This window comes from Schistocerca serialis, chromosome 1 (assembly GCF_023864345.2).
Source record: "Schistocerca serialis cubense isolate TAMUIC-IGC-003099 chromosome 1, iqSchSeri2.2, whole genome shotgun sequence".
NCBI classification, from domain to species: Eukaryota; Metazoa; Arthropoda; class Insecta; order Orthoptera; family Acrididae; genus Schistocerca; species Schistocerca serialis.
Window position 1 is genome coordinate 390,007,847 of NC_064638.1, and position 22,560 is coordinate 390,030,406.

At 41.6% G+C, this 22,560-nt stretch overlaps 2 protein-coding genes across 3 annotated transcripts in view; one reads left to right on the top strand and one right to left on the bottom strand.

The window, feature by feature from the left end:
* The window catches only part of LOC126471339 (U3 small nucleolar RNA-associated protein 25 homolog), an 83,471-nt gene extending 81,758 nt beyond the window's left edge, over positions 1–1,713 (bottom strand). The window contains exon 1 of the mRNA XM_050099463.1: positions 1,194–1,713. Coding sequence (XP_049955420.1) covers positions 1,194–1,652 — 459 coding nt within the window. The 5' untranslated portion in view covers positions 1,653–1,713. The remainder of the gene's footprint in view (positions 1–1,193) is intronic.
* An 81-nt stretch (positions 1,714–1,794) lies between these two features.
* The window catches only part of LOC126471346 (WD repeat-containing protein 20), a 50,605-nt gene continuing 29,839 nt past the window's right edge, over positions 1,795–22,560 (top strand). For both annotated transcript variants that reach the window (XM_050099468.1, XM_050099476.1), the window contains exons 1-3: positions 1,795–2,049; positions 2,232–2,414; positions 20,530–21,765. In XM_050099468.1, the coding sequence (XP_049955425.1) occupies positions 1,795–2,049; positions 2,232–2,414; positions 20,530–21,765 (1,674 nt within the window). The remainder of the gene's footprint in view (positions 2,050–2,231; positions 2,415–20,529; positions 21,766–22,560) is intronic.

Consider the following 22,560-nt stretch of genomic DNA (forward strand, 5'->3'; position numbering starts at 1 on the left):
AGGACAAAGCACTCACTACAAGGATCTAAAAAAGGGGTAAAAGTACAACGGACTAAGAACAAAACTAAAACAAATTTTACTATTAAGAAGGGCTTCCTTCAAATTAAACACGAAATGAACAGTTGTAGTAATGCAAAAGAAACAAGATTTTTCAGAAAATAGCTGTGGCAAAAATGGGTAACTTATGAAGTGCCCCAGATGTTTGTGTTTTATCTAAAATATTCACAAATGCAAATGAAACAGGAGTGTTCAGAAAATAGCTGTAGCAGAAATGGGTAAAGGTTACTATGAAGTGCTCCCCTTCCCTCCGTATTTTTCGTACTTTATGTATGATGTACTTACATAATATGTATCAAAATACTTGTCACATATCTGTCAGTTATCTACAAGCTTTTCTTGAATTCTTGCTTTCGCAAATAAATATGCATTAAATATGGTGTGAAAAAATATTGAGCAACAGTTGTAACAATATGTTAAAACAACATTTATTCTAGATATCACAGGGGTGAGGGGGCACTATCACACTCAGACATGATTATACACTGAAATCAATGCTGCCTGATATCTCTCAATGGGAGTAGAAATTGTGACACAGTTGCTTCTTCCATTTCTGTGAAGGTTCTCCTTGTAGGATCTACAGAACATAATGGATTACTTAATTAATTAATGTGCAGCACATGTGGGGCTGCTCTCTATGAACCCTTCAGCAGCATACGTGTACGGTGTGGCTTGTTTTTGTTATTCCAACAATCAAGGCAATGTCGATGATAATACATCATTTGTCATGTAATCTTAGCCAGATAGCAATGGCTATTTGTGGATTTGTTTCAGTTGTGGTAAGGAACTTCATGTTTATCAAGAAAAGCACAGTAGCATTCAAGAAAAAAAAATTCAAACAGTGTAGGCAAGCATAATTGCTGAACATTGATGCTCCTCCTTTCGAGAGCATCCAAAATGAGATGGAAAACCAGTAGTGATATTTATGAATGAATCTTAAGTGCTCTCAACAACTTCTAATCCTTCACTCATTATTAGCATATAGTCTCCATATATATAATAAAATTCAACAAGTGAAACAACAGTTACTTAGTCCTAGGCAATGAGTTTAATTGTTTTTAAATACTCATCACTGGGTAAAACACCGTGTACAATAAATTTCATGGCAATGTAAGAGCACTAAAGGGCATGTTTACCTCATTTGCGTTTTGGCTGCTTGGAATGTCGCCTGGGTGTTTCCTCTCTGGATCCATGATTTGGCTGGAAGCTATGTTTTTGTTTAGGAAAACTTCCCTGCCAGGCAGAGAGCTCTCCTGAGTTCCTTCCTCCTCAGAGCTAATGAACTCATCATCACTTCCTACTGCTAATCTTTCTGCATTACTCACTTCGTTCAATGTTGAAAGTAGTTGCCTGTAATCATTTTCTTCCTCACTTGAACCACTGTCAATATTTAAGTCCTCAGATCTGACACTTTTCTTCGTCTTCGGATAAGAAACATTTCTTTCTGCAATGTGGTTTATCCGTTTTTTGCTGTTTGTATCGTGGGTAACAATCTCAGACGAATATGTTTTTAAATGCTTTTCGGAAAAAGACTTCTTTTTTCGGTGAGAGCCACGCTTCTTGTTAAAAGAACCTTTGTGCCTCCCACGACCCATAACCTTAAAACTCACGTGGTACAACAACTTTACACAATGTCAACAAAGACAGTCAAATTTTCTGTCGTAATTTAGCAGACAAGTTCAACTGTCGACCAACGATGAATCGAATAGCTATCCCCACTGCCAAAATCTGCGGTGAATGAAAATGGCGGTGCAAGATGGTGGGGGAAAGGATGAGTTAAAAACACAGTTTATAACAAGGGAAGGAACTTACAGATTGATGACCCTTTCGGAATATTCAAGACCCACCAGGGTCGGTTATACCAACAATCAAGGCAATGCTGCTGTTCGTGTGTCGTTTGTTACGTTGCCTGATCCAAGTGGCAACGGTGACAGGATTTGTTTCAATTTTGGCAGGGAACTTTATGTTTATGTTTATAAAGGTGTTAAGAAGGTAAGACAATAAATATACTGTAGGTTATTCACATTATTCCTCGATATAGGCTCTTCAAAGTCATTTCGTAGCTGCTAGTAATTTGTAAACTTAAAACGGCGATCAACATAACCTAACGATATGTTTGGTCCTGTAGATTATCTACTGTTCTTTCTAATTTACTGAATGAAATTGGATTGTAGGCAGCAGATCTCACGAAGCCCGTAGATAAGAAGATGTATAAAGGAACAAACCCAACGTGCCACGATTTTAACGTCGTTACAATGACACCCGACAGTGTTTCCCTGGTAATCGGTTTCTCCACTGGGCAAATTCAGCTCATAGACCCTATCAAGAAAGAACTGAGTAAACTATATAATGAAGAGGTATGATATTACATTTTATTCTAAAATAGTTGTATAGCCACTTATTTATTTTTAGGATGTTGTTCTCCATTAATAAATCGTGATTGTAATTCAACCAGTTTTGTGAATGTTTACGTGTGACTCAAGTTGGGTAATATTGTGAAGATTCATTACTATGGATAAAATGTTATGGCTGGGTGATATTTCCAATTCAAACGGGTATTTGTAATCGTGCCTTTTATGTATGAAGATGTCTCATGTTCAGCTAGCTTCCTTCCACCGTAGGATCTTTTACTTTGATTGCGTATTCATTGTACTTGTTTTTCTCTGTTGCAAAATCCCCTGTTACTACGTTTAATAGTAGTTTGGTCAACAGCTCAGTTCATGTCATAATTTCTAGAAAGAAGAATAACTTTCATAAAGATTTAAAGTCATTTAATAGTGATTCAGAAAGGTGTCCACTATTCAGCAATACACATATTCAATAGCATGCCAGCAGCCAAGAAAATCTTAACTAACAATAAAGCTCAGTTTGAGAAGAGTTTTAAGGATTTACTGGTGACCAAATTCATTGTATTCGTTGGTGAATTTCGTAGCAGAACCGCTTGATGCATATGTTGTTAATAATATCACATAACATGAACATTGCATACACTCTGACTTCAGGACAAATCTTGTGCAGTAATCTGACCATTATAAATAAGTATTGCAAAATATATTTTATTTAATTTTTTTTTATTTGGTGATATATGAGTAAAGTAGCCACAAAATTGTTACATGCACCTAAGTGTATGGGGCACTTTCTATCTTGTGGCAGGTATTATATCCTTGTAAAGGTAAATATGCTTAAGAATTTTTTAAATAATTTGGGAGACGGAATGGCATAACAGTATGTACAACAAAGTGTGTGTCATTAAGGAGACTACAAATGTGTGGAAGTCATCCATGTGGTACTCTCGCGGGGAATCGGTTGTCCTCTGCCGGCTCTGCATTGGCCATATGTGGCTAACGCATGGTTACCTCCTCCGTCGTGAGGACCCATCTCGGTGTTGCTGTGGCTCACAAATGATGGTCGTCCACCTTTTGCTGGACTGCCCACTTTTAGCAGCTCTGCGGCGTACTTTTAACTTTCTCAGCACCCTACCTTCAGTGTTGGGCGGCAATGCCTCAACAGCAGCTTTAGTTTTGAGTTTTATTCATGAGGGTCAGTTTTATCATTTGATCTAAGTTTTAGCCCATGTCCTTTGTCCCTCTGTGTCCTCCACCCTAGTGCTTTTAGGGTGGAGGTTTTAATTTTTTACAGAGTGGCTGGCATCTCCTTTTTATTCTCATGGTCAGCCATCCATGGTAATCTGCTCTCTTATTTTTATCTCTTCTACATGTTTCTTGCGTCTCTCTGGTTTTATTGTCCGATTTTGTCCATTTTAGTGTTAGTTGCCCTTCTGTCATTCTTGTGGTTTTCTCCTTTCTTCCTGCTATGTTTTGTATGTCTCAATTATTTTACTCCCACCCTTGCAGAATTATTTTAATTGGAATAAGAATGTAAAAACTGTTAGTCAACCTAGAAGAACATCAGTTTGGGTTCTGGAGAAATGTAGGAACATTAGAGGCAATATTGGACCTACTCCGTATCGTAGGATATAAACTGAAGAATGGCAAATCTACATTTATAGCATATTTAGGTTTGAAAACTTTTGACAGTGTAAACTACACAAGCTACAATAGGAATAAAATGCAGAGAGCAAAAGGTAAATTAGAACGTTTACAGAAACCAGACTGCAGTTTTAACACTCAATAGACATGTTGAGAAGGGATACCAAGTTGTGTGTTTCCCTAACGTTATTCAATCTGTAGTTCAGCAAGTAGTAAAGAAAGGAAGATCAGGGCTTAACACCCTATGAATATTGAGGTCATTAGAGGCGGCGGAGCATATGCTTGTAATGTTTCAAGGAAGGGAAAGAAAATCTCCTGTGCCCTTTCAAAGAAAGGGCTCACAACCCTGGCTTCCAACTCTTTAGTAACTAACAGTAACACACCACTAAGAACTGAGAGGCAGAGGCGGAGAGTATAATAATCACGCAAACGATCTGATGCTTGGACCGCTGGTTTATCTGGGCATTAGTGATGGACAGATTGAACAACCAGACGTAGAAAGGATTGGCCGTGACAGACACCGAAATCAGAGAGCTGATAATGGGAAAAACATCCACGGTGTTTCAGGCATAGACGACTAAATGGAAACGCCACAGTTCATCCTGATCAAATGCTGGATGGGGGCCAATTGGCAATCAAGAAGAACATCCCCATTGGCGTGTTGTGCTTTGGGCCAGAAATGAGTCTCGTAGTTAAAGCTTGGCAAAAACAGTGTCCAGAGTAGCAGGTGATGGGTTGCTTTGTCTGGTATAGATGCTGAAGGATGAAAAGAGAGACCAGAGATTTATGATCAGGAGTCAAATGAAACTTAAAATTGTATAAGAAAACACGGAAGTTTTTCAGTATGTACACAATAGCAAATGCTCCTTTTTCTATGCATGAGTAGTGCTGTTGCACTTAAATCAAAGTTTTGGGAGCGTACACAATAGGACATTCAGAATCAACTCCATATTTGTACATGAGAACAGCTCAGAGGCCATACTGGAGAGCCTGTGGCCTGGTTGGAAGGTAACCAACCAGGGTGCTGGGTATAATTTTGACCTTAATAGGCTAAAAGCACACTTGCAGGTGTATGATAAGTGAAAAGAGACATCTTTATATGAGAGAGCATGAAGTGGCTGATGCCATTGTAGCTGCACCAATAATAAATTTATAGTAGCATACAATCTTTCCAAGAAAAGCATAAAACTCTGATAGTGGTAGGACACGACAAAGCTAAAATGGCAGCGACATGCTAGCATAAAGGCTTGACACCAGCATGAAAGACTTTAGAATTGAGATAGGCGATAGATGGCTGAAAAAATTATGACTTGCCTCAGTTACATTTAAAACTGTTGGCCTGTAGCACCATGAACAAGGCACAAATGTTCATCTGTCAAGAAACCAGAGACCACGATATTATCCAAGTAGTTAATGGACCCTTGCACAGAGGCTGAGAGTTGCTCCAAAAATCATTTGAAAATGGCAGGGGCACTAGCGATGCTGAATGACAGGCTATGGTGTTGATATAACCCAAAGGGGGTATTCACTATGAGTATACCCCCTAGGGGGTCCACAATTCTTTTGTGGATACGTGCGTAGCGAGCACGGGAGCCCGAGCTAATGTGGCCTTCCTTCCTTTCCAGGCTGCATACCTTCCCTTCCCTTTCAGCATCCTTCCCCATTCCCCATCTTCGCCCCCCCCCCCCCCCCCCTCACCTCTGCCTTCCCTTTCTCCCCCTCTGGGAGTATGTTTTCTGCCTACGTCCGGAGCCGGACGCTCGAAACTGTAACAAATTCTTTGCTTTCTCTGCTTGCACGTCTTCGTCCTTCCTTTGTCCTTCTCTTTTCCTTACCTCTTCTCTTTGCCCTTTTCTCCGCTGCGGCGTTTGAGACCTCTCTTCTTTCCTTTCCCTTTCTCTTTTTTCCTCCCTGTGCATGTCTGAAGGCCGACCCACACATTTCCATGCGTAGCTGGTGACGGGGTAACGCGTAATTCCCCACCCCGGGTAGACAGGTAGGACACGTACGTACCCCCTGGTAATGGACAGGCCCACGAAGGGGTGATTACCCGAGCTGATACCTTCCGAAAGTGCCGATTGGTCCCTCTGTCCGTTTGTCGGGAGGTGTGACCTGAGGTGTGAACAATCACCTAAGGCGGGAGTGCCCTCAGAGAGGGCCCCCACAAGGAAGGAGCGCACCATCGGAGACGCCAGTAATCATGGGGGATACTTTCGCAATGGTTTCCTCATCTTCTACTATGTCAGTTCACAAGTGTAAGTTCAATGAGTCTCAGCCACAGACAGTCCTTCCATTGTTGCCACAGTTCCTTGTTGTTTCTCGGTCTGGCGAAGGTCACGACTTCTCCATGGTCAACCCTTTCATTATTCAGAAAGGTGTCAACGCAATTGCAGGTCCTGTAAAGTCTTGTTCCAGATTACGAAATGGCACCTTGTTGTTAGAAGCAGTCAGTGCCCTCAAGGCACAAAAATTGCTGTGTACTTCACTGCTACACACCTTCCCTGTCCGGGTGGAACCGCACCGTACTTTAAATTCATCACGTGGGGTCGTTTATACTCGCTCCCTCGACGGATTGTCCGACGAGGAAATTCAACACTACCTGTCTGACCAGGGCGTAACGGCAGTTCATAGAGTCATGAAAAGGGTTGACACGAACATCATTCCAACCCATACTGTCTTCTTGACATTTGACAAAGTTCAACTCCCATCGAAAATCAAAGCAGGCTATGAGATAATTTCCGTTCGCCCTTACATCCCAAACCCTATGCGTTGCTATCGGTGTCAGCGGTTCAATCACACCAGCCAGTCCTGTTCCAATCCGGCCAAATGTGTTACGTGTGGCAAGGATGCCCATGAGGGTGCTTGTCCACCTCCATCCCCTTGTTGCATCGACTGTATGGGTGACCACCCTGCTTCCTCTCGAGATTGCCCCATTTTTAAAGACGAAAAGCTTATTCAGGAAATCAGAGTGAAGGAAAAGGTGTCGACCTTTGCTGCTCGAAAATTATTCGCCGGTAGACAGCCCACCGTGCCTCAGACAGGAAAATACAGCACTGTCCTTGCCTCTCCTCGGCCAACAAAGGAGGCGGCCACGCAGACTTGTGACCTTACCTTTAGTGCCACGGTCGTCAGATCGGCCAGTGCAAAGGTCACCCGTTCAACCTCCCCACTTTCGCCTGCCCACTCTATGGCTCACCCTTCATCGGGTTCTGCTAAATCTTGAGCCCAAAAGTCAGACACCAAGACTTCGAAAAAAGAGCATACTCTTGAAGATTTTTTTACGTACCCCAACTTCACAACCATAGGTTCCTCCTTCATCTGAACATCATGTTTCCAAGAAGGCTAGTAAGAAACCCAGTTCATCTCCTTCTCCGCCAAGGCGTGTCTCATCTACAGCACCACCCCTCGGCCGTCTTCTGTGTCGCCGAGGCGCGCTGCTGGTGGCCGATCAACCGGCCGATCGCTGGTGGCAGGAGCTGCTCCTGAACAACCTACGGATCAGGATCTTCTGCCTTCGGCTGAATGCCATTTCATGCTGTCAGTCGCAAGCTCTGAGCAGTCACTGAGTTGACAGCAACCTTGGTCACATTCCTCCATTTTCTGTTCACCCTATGTCCATTATCCACTGGAATATCCGCGGCCTTCGAGCCAATCGGGATGAATTGTCGATCCTCTTACGATCCTACTCGCCGGTCATCTTCTGTCTTCAGGAAACGAAGCTGCGTCCCCATGACCGATTTGTTCTCCCCCATTTTCAGTCCGTCCGATTTGATCTCCCCTCTGTTGAAGGCACTCCAGCACATGGAGGACTCATGATTCTTCTCCATGATACTCTCCATTATCACCCAATCCCCTTAAACACTTCCTTCCAAGCTGTCGCTGTCCGTCTTTCCCTTTCTGGATATACCTTTTCTGCTTGTACTGTATACATTCCATCGTCCACACCAATGGCACGAGCTGATCTCCTTCATCTTCTTGGTCAGCTTCCACCCCCCTATATGCTGGTTGGGGACTTAAATGCCCACCACCCGCTTTGGGGTCTCCACATCCTTGTCCGTGTGGCTCACTATTGCTAGACGTCTTCCACCAAGCGGATCTAGTTTGCCTCAACACTGGGGACACTACATTTTTGTCTGCCTCCACGACAAATTTCTCTCATTTGGACCTTTCGGTCGGTACTGTTCCGCTAGCTCGGCGCTTCGAATGGTTCGCCCTTGATGATACACACTCAAGTGACCACTTTCCATGTGTCCTTCGACTGCAGCCTCAACAGCCATATATCCGCCTGTGATGCTGGAAGTTTGGCCAAGTCGATTGGACACTTTTTTTCGTCTCTAGCGACATTCGATGACTGTCACTTTCCTAGTGTCGACGATGAGGTCACACATATTACAGACGTTATTCTTACAGCTGCGGGATGTCCAATACCACGCACCTCCGCATTGCCCCGGTGCCCCCCAGTTCCTGAGTGGAACGCGGCATACCGTGACGCAATACGTGAGCAGCGACGTGCTCTTCGCGTTTTCCGCCACCATCCTACTTTGGACAACTGTATCTGATATAAGCAGATCCGAGTGCGATGCCGTCGCATCATCCGCGATAGCAAGAAGGAAAGCTGGAAATTCTTTACTAGCTCATTTAACACCTTCACTCCCTCCTCGGAAGTTTGGAGTCGGATTCGACGGTTCTCAGGCGCGCCTAGTTTCTCCCCGGTGTTTGGGCTCACTGTCGCGCATTATACGTTAGTGGACCCCGTCGCCGTTTCTAACTCATTGGGTCAACACTTTGCTGAGATTTCGAGCTCTTCAAATTACCTGCCAGCATTTCTCCCGAAGAAACGTGCAGCGGAAGTGCGACCTCTTGCTTTCTCCTCTCAAAATCGCGAAAGCTACAATACTGTTTTCTCCATGCGGGAACTCCAACATGCACTCTCTTCTTCTCGCTCCTCCGCCCCAGGACCGGATGGTATCCACATCCAAATGTTGTTGCATTTATCATACCATAGTCTGCTTTGCCTCCTTCGCCTTTATGATCGAATTTGGACCAACAGTACTTTTCCCAGACGATGGCGGGAAGCTATCGTCATTCCTGTTCCGAAACCTGGAAAGGACAAACATCTCCCCTTTAGCTATCGCCCCATTTCTCTCACGAGTAGTGTATGTAAGGTTTTGGAGCGTATGGTGAATTGCCGTTTAGCTTGGTGGCTGGAGTCCCGCAGTCTTTTAACACCTGCCCAATGCGGTTTCCGAAAGCATCGTTCTGCAGTTGACCATTGTTGCTCTCTCCACTTATATCATGAACAATTTTCTCTGGAAACGCCAAACAGTAGCAATATTTTTTGATTTGGAGAGAGCATACGATACCTGTTGGAGGACAGGCATCCTCCGCACACTGTTCTCTTGGGGATTTCGAGGTCGGCTGCCCCTTTTTCTTCACGAATTTATGGCAGAGCGCACATTTAGAGTGCGGGTGAACACACTCTCTCCCGTACTTTCTCCCAAGAAAACGGGGTACCCCAGGGCTCCGTGCTGAGTGTTGTATTGTTTGCCATTGCCATAAATCCGATTATGGATTGTCTCCTTCCTGATGTCCCAGGCTCCCTCTTCGTGGACGATTTTGCGATCTACTACAGCTCTCAACGGACCAGCCTTCGTGAACGTCATCTTCAAGGATGTCTCAATCGTCTCCACTCTTGGAGCATCGAAATCGGCTTCTGTTTTTCTCCCAGTAAGACCGTTTGTGTTAATTTTTGGTGACGTAAGGAGTTTCTTCCACCCTCCTTACATTTAGGACCTGTCAACCTTCCGTTTTTGGATGTCGCTAAATTCTTGTGTCTCATGTTTGACAGAAAACTGTGCTGGTCCTCCCATGTTTCCTATCTTTCGGCTCGCTGTCTGCGATCCCTCAACACCCTCAGTGTCCTGAATGGTACCTCCTGGGGAGCGGACCGAGTGGTCCTTCTCCGCCTCTATCGCGCCTTAGTGCGCTCGAAATTGAACTATGGAAGCATAGTTTACTCCTCTGCTTGGCCGTCTATTCTTCGGCGTCTCGACTCTATCCACCACCGTGGATTACGTTTAGTGTCTGGAGCTTTTTACACCAGCCCTGTGGAAAGCCTTTATGCTGAGACTGCTGAACCTCCGCTGTCCAATCGGCGAGCTGTCCTTCTGAGTCGTTATGCTAGCCATCTGTCTTCCATGCCTGCTAATCCGGCCCATGACATTTTTTTCGACGCCTCCTTGGATGTAGGGTATGCAGGCCGCCCTTCCTCCCTACTACCACCGGGAGTCCGCTTCCGTCAACTGCTCCATTCTCTTTCCTTCCGCTTTCCTAAAACGTTCTTGACAACTTGGGGTGCAGCACCGCCTTGGCTCCGTCCCCGGATCTGCCTGCTCTGTGACCTTTGTCAATTTCCCTCCACTTGTTTATCGTTGGCATTTGCTGCTGTATGTGCACAACTGAAGGAAGCCACATTTATTTACACTGATGGCTCGAAAACATCGTTAGGTGTAGGGAGTGCTTATTTTGTTGGCGACACCCCAAATCGATTTCGGCTTCCCGACCAGTGTTCGGTTTATACGGCGGAGCTTTACGCTGTTCTCCAGGCTGTCCAATACATCCGCTGCCATCAGCGGATACAGTATGTTATCTGTTCGGATTCTCTCAGCTCTCTCCTCAGTCTCCAAGCTCTCTACCCTATCCACCCTCTGGTCAACCGGATTCAGGACTGCCTGCGCGTGCTCCATTTGGAGGGCGTCTCTGTGGCGTTCCTCTGGCTCCCAGGACACGTTGGTATCTGTGGCAATGAGGCAGCCGATATAGCGGCCAAGGCTGCAGTCTCTCTTCTTCGGCCAGCTATTCGATAGATTCCCTTCGCCAATCTGCGGAGCGTTTTATGTCGTCGTGTTGTTCTTTTATGGCACGCACATTGGTCGACACTTCCCCATAATAAATTGCGGGACGTGAAAGCTCTTCCCTGTGCTTGGACCTCTTCCTCCCGAACGCGTCGTCGGGAGGAGGTAATTTTAACTAGACTCCGGATAGGGCACTGTCTTTTTAGCCATCGACATCTTTTAAGCAGCGATCCTCCCCCACTCTGTCCCCACTGCTCTCAGCTGTGGACGGTAAGACACCTTTTAATTAAGTGCCCCTATTTTACTCTGTTACGCGCCCGTCTACAGCTGTCGCCTGAGATACCGTCCATTTTAGCAGATGACACGCACTCGGCCGATCGCGTTCTCGAGTTTATTAGTGCCAGTGAGATGACGTCAGTCATTTGAAGCTCTTTTTGGGGACAACCAACCCCTTTCTGTAGTGGATTTTTAAGCTTTCCTTCTGCTTTTAGTTTCTCCAGTTTTTTGAGTTTCGTTCCCATTGCTACTGCTTTCCATTTTCGTTTTTTACCTTTTCCTAAGTCACAGACCGGGCGCTAATGACCATAGCAGTTTTGCGCGGGGGGGGGGAAACAACTTTGGGTATACATTCGGAATAATCATCAAGAGGCAGTTGTAAGTAGGCTTCTAACTAGTCTATTTTGGAAAGATATTGGTCCCTGAAAGCCATATTAAGAGTTCATCTTGTTGAGATAAGGGATACATATCAGTAATATACTATGAATTTACACACATTTTAAAATCACCAAGCATTGAAAGTTGCCATTAAGTTTTTTTGACAATTACCAACAGAATAGACCATTTATTAGAGGAGACAGGCATTATAACACCCAAGATCTGAGTTGGTCAAGTTCCAATTTGACTTGCTACCATAAAGCCACTGGGACTGGCCAGACACAAAAAAAGGCGGCATTCTATAGGGTTTCATTGTGATGTGAGCCTTGAAATTGGAACAGCGTCCTAAACCTTCCAAAAATGGGATGAAATAAATCAGGGCAGAGTGCACCCAGTTGTTGCTAAGGAAACTGACTAGATACGAGATGCACTTAATCAGATATAGAGAACCCAAAATATTTGAAGTTGTCTAAACCAAGTAAGTTTTCAGTGGTGGCATCATCCACTACTAGAAAGGTCAAATGCCGAACAGCTGCTTTGTACACTATGGAAGTAGAAAACTGTCTCAGTATGGATATTAGATGTAACTCACCAATGGACAAGATACAGGGTACAATAACGGTGATCCAAGATTCACATAGCTTGGAAAATTTAACGAAGTTATTGCTACACCTGTGTAAAGTTTTCTGCTACACCTGTGTCCACAAGCAATTTTAACATTTTGTCCATCACACGTATTTCAGTATAGAGCCTGTTTGAGGCTACCATCACTTGGAAAACAGTGTGCACATCCATTTTCATGCCTGGTGAAGGAGGTTGAGAGTTGCACACAGATGCAAAATGTCCCTTTTTTTTACAGTGGGTGCATGTTGCCCAAAGCTTTGGGCACGTGGTCCGCTCATTTTGAACAAAATAATAAGGGTACAGTGGAGGAGCAGCCCGTAACTACCAATGTGATGCTAACAAGCCGCTATTCCTGCTTAGCATGGCACTGTCCCATATGGCGTGGAGGCTGTGGTCACATGTCCGCAACATCTCCCCCCCCCCCCCCCCTCCCACCCCACGTATGCTAACCAATAGCAGCCGAGGAGGAGAGGAAGCAGTGGGGGCTATTTCACACCATGCTTCTCATTTCTTGCTGCCCTATCTACTTCAAAAGACTGAGCAGTGTTCAGAACATCTGTGAGAGAGGGTTTTTCACATTGTAAAGCATATTCACGAACTTCTCTATCATTGTATTGTAGGTGTATTGTAGCGTCGCAAATAATTGAACCTGCAAGTGTGTCCTGGTAGGTCCCAGTAACAAACTAGCAATGACTGTTAAGCCCATGAAGTTCCCCTGGCCAAGCTCTGTACGACTCTTGCAGCTATTTTTGATAGTAGTAGAACTCAACACAAGTTTGTTTGGAATAAAAATTGGAAAACTGTTGATACATTTCATGGAAAGAAAAACTGACATGTTTCTGAAACGAATGTAGCTGACACAAAAGGTGAAAACTTGAGGAGAAATAGATGACAAAAATAAAGCCTTACACAAATTGGGGTCAACAAATTAAAAAAAAACTTGAAAATGTTGCTGAAGGCATTTTTTACTATGCATCCTGAGCTTCCTCAGAATCATCATGCAGAGGAAACGGCGGGGCTTGCATCAACTGCAGTGGAACCTGGCACATAAATGAGGCTGACAAATTGTTTAGTGCCCCAGAGAGAGCTTGCTGCTAGTTGATGAGAGCTTGCTGCTGTTAAGCAAGAGATTGAATTTCTTACACTGACATGTTAGCTGTGTATCAAACCAAGCAATGGTAACATTTTTTTTTTCCTCAGTCAAAAACAATTCTATGAATGCGAAACGGTACATATGTGTTATTTGAAGTCTCCTGAGTGAGTGTGCCAAGTTTCCGTCACTTCTGACAGATAGTGTAGCTGCAGGCCAGTTTCAAAATGCTGTCTGTAGGTGATGTACATTACAAGCAATGTGACTTCATTGAATTTTTCACTGCTTAGAAAGAAACTGTGGGGAATATTCACAAATGCATGTGCAAAGTCTATGGAGCATCTGCTGTCGACAGAAGTATAGTTAGTTACTTGGCAAGGAGGGTGAGGTCACTAGAAGACGGTTTGGTGGAACTCCACGATTTGCAGTGGTCGAGGAGACCATCCACAGCTGTCACACCTGAGATGTTGCAGCAAGCTGATGTCATTTGCGACGACAGAAGCATTATGACTCAGCAGTTGGTGCTGCATCTGTCATAAGCAGAGAAAGTTCACACAGTGAAGCACTGGCTCCACCAACAAGAGAAGGGTTGGTACCTACAGGGCATACGCGCCCTTGTTTCGCACTGGAGGAAGGCCATACAATGGGATGGAGATTACATGGAAAAATAGGGTGTGTAGATAAGACACCAGTCATTCATGTGTGTAATTCTCATTATGTTCCACAAAGAACTGTCATAGGGAAAAAAAAAAAAAAAAAAAAAAAAAAAAATTGTGGTGTGTTACTTTCTGGGCAACCCTCGTAGATCGTATTGAACTCTGTTAGGAAATATTGTTTGGTTACAAGGGTGGCTTAGGGTAATTCTCTTAAGTCAGAATGAGATTTTTAATATTCAACTTGAAACACAAGTATGGCCAGCAAGCAGCTGTATTGGGTTGTTAATGGCTGGATGTACTGCTTGCTGCCAGTGTTAGGAAGTAATCATTGAATTTGGTGGCCAGTGATTTGAAACTGCCACCATTTCTGCCAGAGCTATTTTCTGGGGCTCACTATCATTAGAATGAGTAGTTTAGTTTGTTTCTTGTTTAATAATGTTCCAAATAGTGATTGACTTATTCTTGGAGTGTTTTATTTTTGTAGCATTGTACATAAGTTTTGCTTTTTAATGACATATGGAGGATTTGACAGTAGTGTAGGTGTTTCTGATCTTGTTTATTATTCACTCTTCGAATTATTCAGAGCTCTCTCTTCCTAGCAAAACATACTTCAGTCCCAGGAGCTATCCTCTGCTTACTCTTGCTTCTGTTCAGTTTTGCCCGTATTTGTTTTAGGGACAAACAAAATTCAACATGCTATACGAATATGTTTCAGAAATAGTTAGATTTTCCATCAACACTGTCTGCGTTATAGATTTCTCCTCAGCATTCTTCCCATGTTTTCTCTGTTAAACGCTATGATTGAGTCATTGCTTGCGATTCTACAGAACAATACAATACTTTCCTCTGTGATCTGTACCTACCTGGCCAGTTAATTTTATTTTTAACATTTGACCGTCATGTTTAGATAAACCTTTGACTATTGGTTTTACAGCTAAATCACTGCAGATTGTTGTGCGCAAAATCAAATTGTCAAAAGCTGTTGCACTTCAATCCACATAGGTGCAATATAAGTGTTAACCTATAAAAGCCATTAGTTTAATTTCCTGTACTGAAATTTCCATGATATCTTTGTAATGTATTTTGTCCAAGTCCTGAGTAGTTGTGTGAAGATACCTCCCCTCCTCCCTTCCTTGAAATCAGTGTAAGGGCTTCAGCATGGAAGAGTGGTTTTAATGCTGACAGATCATTCAGCTGTATCCCAGAGTTTTTTGTTAAATATTGATCCGTGAATAACGTCATCAGTGTAGAAAACAAATAGATTAACTACATCATTGTCACATCATTTATTTATTTGCTGTGCTATCAGGTCTACCAGTTTTCTACCCAGTCAGTACTATCTGGCAGGAAGTCAACACAACAATCTCCACAAACAATGATTTTCCATTGAAGTCAACATAATCTCACTAAAACACTTTTCTAGCAGCTTTATCAAGGTTAAGACACTTCTTGTCAGCGATCTATATAGCTGTTTTGTTTGCTGGTCCATTACCGCGTCTTGTGGTGCAACATTCAAAATTCTGTTCAACATAGTATTCATAAACCTGGAGGGCCTGAAATTTAACTCAGTTTTTTTCAGACAAAGATAACAAAGACATAGTAGAAAGTAGTCAAATTAAATTGGGCTATGCTGAGGGAATTGACTTAAGCAAAGGACACTAAAAGTAATCTATGAGTTTTACTGTTTGGGGAGTTAAATAAATGAGGATGGCGAAAGTAGAGAGGATATGAAATACAGACTGTCAGTGGGAATAACAGCATTTCTGAAAAAGAGGAATTTATTAATATTGTATTTGCTTTGCTTATCGGGGGTGGGTGTGGTGGGAGGAGACTAGTAATGAAGTGAAGTGTGGACGACAAAAAACTCAATCAAGAAGAGACTAGAGGCTTTTGGAATGTGTGACCACATGAGAATGCTGAAGATTAGAGGAGTAAGCCTACATTGGATAACTAATGAGTTGAATTGGGGGAAAATAAATTTGTGGTGCAACTTAACTAAATGAAATGATTGGTTGATGAGACTCATTTTGAGGAGGCGTCAAGGCATAGTCAATTTGATAATGGAAGGAAGGTTTTTTGGGGGGGGGGGGGGAGTAAAAATTGTAGAGGGAGCTAAAAGCTTGACCAGAGTAAGCAGGTGCACATGGATGTATATTGCAGTAGCTACATGAGGCTTGCGTAGGTTACTGCTTTAGAGAGAAGCCTGAGAGAGTTTCCAAGCAGCATATTTTGGAGTGAATTTTGTATCTTACAACATAATTAGCATACACGTAAATAGCAGTTTTGTTGGATCTGAGTCAATAACCAGTAGACAAACGAGTGAGAAAAAGATGTAATTTATTTGGAATGTTTTTTGTGCAAAAACTAAAACAGTGGTTTTAATAGGGAAACACTCGTATTTCACTAAAATTACGAGCAATGCTTCAGATGACTTGGCTGTAGTACAATGTATGATTAAGGTAAAGGCTCCTGCAATAAAGTGAACAATGGAAGATCCAGAATGGAATGGAACAATAAAATGGGAAGTAAAGAAGAAAAGAAACTTTTTTTAAGTTAATTAATTATTAAGAATATGATCTTAACTTTCACCTGCATTCTGGTAAAGAAATTGGGCATCATTACTTCGCACCTACTGGTTAGCACTGTGCCAGAACTTTTGTCTACATCCACGTCACACTAATAAAACAGTGCACAGTGCACGGCAAATGTTACCTTTTACCAATATTTGCAATTCTGTTTCTATGTACATATACGTATGTAAAAAAGACAGTGCTCAGTGCAAGGCAGAGGCTAACTGTTACCAATATTAGCAATGCCCTGTCCTATACACTCATAGTAGAGTAGCGGGGTAGGGGTGATTTCTGCAGACTCACTAGTCTATGTATCATTCTTCTTATGAATGCCCTATGAGAGAAAGCAGTAGAATTTCACAAGAACAATATCACATGTGTTGCAAAGATTACAAGTTACATGAGCATTTCTGTACAAGCAATACCAACCTTTTATAATTTTTGCAGTGCATCTTTCAATTTCTGTGATATTTGTTATCTGGCTTACTTGATATGGACCAAAATACATGGACAGAGAAGATCACATTAGTGCCTTATGGTCACCTTAACAGTTGCTTTGAACTTTCACAGAATACTCTCAAAGAATGTAAGTTGTCTGATCACATTTCCTACTAGTTAGTTCTTTTCTTTCCATATCATACCAAGTTGTTGTATTGTCCATACTGATTTATGTAATGTAGCATACCCCATAAGCGTACCAATAATATTGCAATTAGTTATTAAAGGTTTCTTTGTCTTGTTTATGGAGGTTACCCTGCATTTATCCAATCATCCATAATGTCTCGTATAGAGCCCATCTTGTAGGAGAGCCTTTGGGGAAAGAGGAAAGGTATGTGTTAACTAACTATGAAGCTGTTTGAAAATGCATTAATGGTTAACTGTTGCTGAGTTTCTGTAAACTTTTTGTGCATATTCAAGTTACATTTAAGGTGCTATCTTGAAGAAAATATAATTGTAATAATATTTATCATAGGACAATAATTATGTATGTGCCACAAGAACAGATGTCTGTTGCAATAGGCCTTAGTACTTGTCAGGCAGTAAAGAGGGATCTTCGATTTCGTAATCTAAATAATCAGATAAATTGTAGGTTTAGCTACTCATCTTACTTTTATGAAATTTTATTTTGAATTTATAGAGATTCTAAATATGTTTTATTTGTGTTGGGAGCTTATTTGCAACTTGTAGCAATGGAATACAGAACCCATGAAAATGTACACGAAGATCTTTGAAAATACGCCTGTGTCTCTTTTACTCTGTATTCAGACATCTCACTTTTATTGAATAATATGTTTATAGCATGAGGTCAGTTTGATCTTTGGATGTGACCTTGACATTTAAATAAATTACAGAATTTGCAGTTTCCACATTTTAGTTTATTTGAGCAGATAAGGTTTAAGCTTTACAGCCATCAGAAAATCTTACGCAATATAAGGTATATGATTATGCTTTCTCAGTGGCTTTTCTTATTAAAACATGATAAACACTGTGAGTCCTATAATTTGTAAATACTTTACTTACTTCAACTGTATTGGTCCAAAAAATAATTTCATACAACAGCAAAGAATGGAAGTATGCAGAAAACAAGCTATACTATGAGTGTAATGTGTTCTTAATGACTATGAGACATACTTTCAAATGCAAAACATGCTGAAATAACAGATTGATACTCACTGCAAAGATGGTACGTTGAGTTGCAGACGGGCCAAAACCTTCTTCAGATTGGAAAACAAACATTCACAGAAGCAAGCACAACTCACGCACACTTGACCACTGTCTCCAGCAGCTCGAACCCAAAACCCACCCTGTAGTTTCTATTGTTTGGCATGCTGAAATGAGCTTCATTGAGCTGCATGGAATGACCACTAAATAAGTGAATAATACATTTCCCTACACAATATGCATATCCAAAACTTCCTAAAACTACTAATAAAAATGAACTGTATGTTTGGTGAGCATCATTCACTGGTACTGTTGACAATGAGCAACACATTTTTAATGGAAGTGATACGTTACGCCTTAACCCCTCAGTGCTGAAAGTTATATTTTTGTAACAAAAACCTCTGTATTGCAACTTGTCTTCTTGTACATACTTTCATATAACCAAACAATATACCATAAGATAATGTAATTAGAACATGTGTACAGGGTGTTGTGCAGGAGACTTCTCACTGTTACCACCAGGTAGAACATACAATTCTGGTAGTGGATCCACATGACTGTGTGCTATGTAAACAAGCAACAAATTCAATTACCATCAAGCTTAGCCTATGTCCATCTTATGCAAGATGACAACAAAAACTTCAACTTGGGAGTAGATTCACAAAGTAGGGAGACGCACTGTAACGTATCAGATCGTACCAAACAAACAGTGACACAAGACTTGGATATGTAGTAGCAAAACATGCTTTCCTTTTCTTTTTGTGATTGACAGTGTGTGGTTTGATCTTTAGTCCTATGCAGTGTGGGATTGTTGTTGGTGCAGATGGTATTATCTTTTAGTAATTATTAAACATGTACAGTTTTTGTAAAAATTGTCCCAAAACATACAGCTCAGTGCTGATGTAATGGAAGATGCTAAAATTTCAGCAATTTATGAGCTTTTATTATCACAGTTTAGTTTTGTAACTACAAAATGTGGGTTATATTTATTTATTGATTTTTCTTATGTAGAGGAACATCTGAGGAAAAAAAAAAAAAAAACAAAGTTCCAAAACTGGTTATGTAGATTTAAATCTTGCATTACATCTTATAGCTATGTAAATTAAGTTGCAATTAGTGAATTTTATTTTCATTGTATAGATCATAAGACCGCAGACACCTTCTAATAAGAATCCTTCAATTTATGATAGCTTGACCAAATATCCATGTGGAAATTCCGTCACCTAAAGTTCCTTACAATCACCCAGCAATGAACTTTTTCTACAAAAAAATCACCAGCAAGCAATCTGGAGTGTCATTAACCCTTTATGTGTACTGGAAACATTAATAGTTCTGTTATGCTTCCTTGAGGCATAGTTTCAATTGAACAGTCCACATCCAAATAATGTATTGGGTTCTATCGGTCAAAAATTCCTTGAGACAAGCCCATACCTGAGGAGATATTCCATATGATAATATTTTGGTTATAAGCTGATTACGTGATACAGTGTCAAAACACTTTTAAAGAATGTAGGAGCACAGAGTAAACCTACTGCATCTATGAAGGATTTGAGTGAAAAAACTGAGCTATTTTCACACAAGTGGCGTTTCTTGTGCTTGTCCTGCTACTTTGAGAGAACTTCCCTTTTGTCACGGAATGCGTTTACGTTCAACTTGAGATAAGATAGGAGAATCTTGCAGCAGACTGTGATTATAGATATTGCTCTGAAATTTTTTTCGTCCTTTCTTTTGTGCTCCTTATAAACAGGAGTGTTGTTTTCCAGCCTTACAGGATGTTTGTAGTGGAAGAGGCTCTAGAGAAATATGTGCTAGGAAGGTGCCAATCTATTTTTAACTTTGATGTAAATGGGATTCTGTATAATGACTGCTTTGCAAAGAGTAAAACAATAACTGATACACACTACAGAATTACTCAGTCAGCCAAATACAAAATTTGAAGAGAAAAGGTATGGGTCACAAAAGACAAAGGGGTCCTTCAGTAAGGACAGTGAAATTTGGTTTGGGAGTGTGAAAACTGATGGATTTAAAGTAAAATTCTGGAACATCTGCTCTGTTCAGTGGATTTGGCTACCTTTTGCTTCCATCTGTTTCCCTGTCTAAAGAAACTTCCCATGGCAAAATCATTCTGAGTTCAGTAAAAAGATTACAGCAGCACAAAAATAAATCCTTCATTGTACCTAAAGAGCATATTATTTCATCACTAGACAAGAAACTTAGCACCTTACTCTTACACATTCGTAGACCTGTATAATTTTCCATGATGTAATTGGTATTAACTATTACAGAAAAAACATAGTGATATTATATAAATTAACAAAGATTACAAAATATATTATGATATATATTTTTTAACTAAAACTATTTTGTTGACAGAGGCTGATTGACAAAACAAAAGTAACCTGCATCCGGTGGGTCCCTGGTTCGACAAACCTTTTCTTGGTCTCGCACAGTAGTGGACAACTGTACCTGTACAATGAAGAGCTTCCATGTGGCACTGCACCTCCTCACTATCAAACTTTCAAACAAGGTGATGGTTACACTGTGCATACGTGCAAGACAAAGAGCACACGCAATCCATTGTACAGATGGGTTGTTGGATCAGAGGGTTGTTGTGTTAACGAGTTTGCGTTTTCACCAAGTGGTACTCATCTTGCCGTCGTCTCACAAGATGGTTTCTTGCGTGTTTTCAACTATGACACTATGGAACCTGCTGGCATTGCACGTAGTTACTTTGGTGGTTTTTTGTGCGTGTGCTGGTCACCTGATGAACGTTATGTTGTTGTCGGTGGTGAGGATGACCTAGTCACTGTGTGGAGTTTCGCAGAGAGGCGTGTTGTGGCACGTGGTCAGGGGCATCGAAGTTGGGTCAGTGTTGTAGCTTTTGATCCTTATACATCGTATAGCAGTCATGATGATTTTAGTGGAGGTTCAGATGAGGACGATCCAACAGAAAGGCACCCAGTAAACAATGAACTAGGGCGTGTTAACACAGCTACGTGTTATAGGCTAGGGTCTGTTGGGCAAGACACTCAGTTATGTTTGTGGGACATAACGGAAGATATTCTCAAGCAACCGCCATGTCCACCAAAGCCCAGGGTAACTGGAACCACAACATCTAGTTTGTCAAATGCAAATGGAACAACATGTCGTGCTAATGCTGTAGGAGCATCTCGAGGCAACACTTCTTCTCCGCAACAGACTGATAACCCGTCAGGGAAAGATAAGGACTGTGTAGCTGATGGTAACCTCTCAACACATATGCACAATTCTACTGGTCCATCTCTTACACAGAGGTTAGCAGGTTTTGGGTTTGGTGACAGAAAGGATGCTCATAAACGGAACTTCAGCCTAGCATCTCGAGGTGGTAGTGGAAGTGGGAGTGCAGAAAAGAGTGGTCATTCGGCAGCTAATCGTTCGACTGCTGATGATCCGATGAAACTCATTGGAACAGCTGCTTGTCCTCGATTTGATGAGTGTCCTGTGTTAGAACCGCTTGTGTGTAAAAAGATAGCTCATGAAAGGTTAACTGCACTCGTGTTTAGAGAAGACTGTTTTGTGACAGCATGCCAGGATGGATACGTCTACACGTGGGCCCGACCTGGGAAAATGGTATGTACCTGACATTATTTCTTCTGTATTATTGTAGAATTTACTGTCAGTACTTTTTTTTAGTGTAATCGACATAGCAAAATATTTGTATTTCACATTTTTATTTTGTGAGGTAGATCTGTAGCTTCCATTTCCATTTCTTATTATGTAAGAAGAACCTGCACACTATTCTTAATCACACTATCATGTTACACTAGTTTTTTATGCAAATATGTGTAGTTTTTAGGACAGTGATTTTAACACTTCACGTGTTTCTGCCAACTCCTACTGGCCACTGCCAGTTTAGACCCTTGATGTACAGAATTTCATTTATTAACACCCATTGTGGAAAGAAGTCAGAAGCTGGACCCCTGGTCCAGATACTAAATTGTGTACCAGCTCTGTGTATCAGACGCAAAATAATTTGACATTATTCTCCAGAGGGAGAAGAATGAGATTTTATCAACATGGAAGTGTAGCGTCACACAATTAGTTTCAATGCTTACACGTGGGTGTATTAAGTCCAATTATGGGACACAGTTCACCCACTGAAAAAACTAAATTAGTAGTTCAAGTCACAGCTCTTGTATTCAGTTCACTTTTATCATTTGTTCTTTCAGGTGTACAAAAGATAGTAGTCAGTTAACTGACACAGCTGTAGGATTTTTGTTAATCCTACAGTTGAGTGGTAATGGTGCTCAGTAAAAATATTCTTGCTCTGAGATTGCATCGCTTTATAAATTGTTCCACTGTTTCAGCCACTTTTACTGGTGACCTTCATCAGGGTGGTGATATAGACTTACAGGCCAGTTCCAA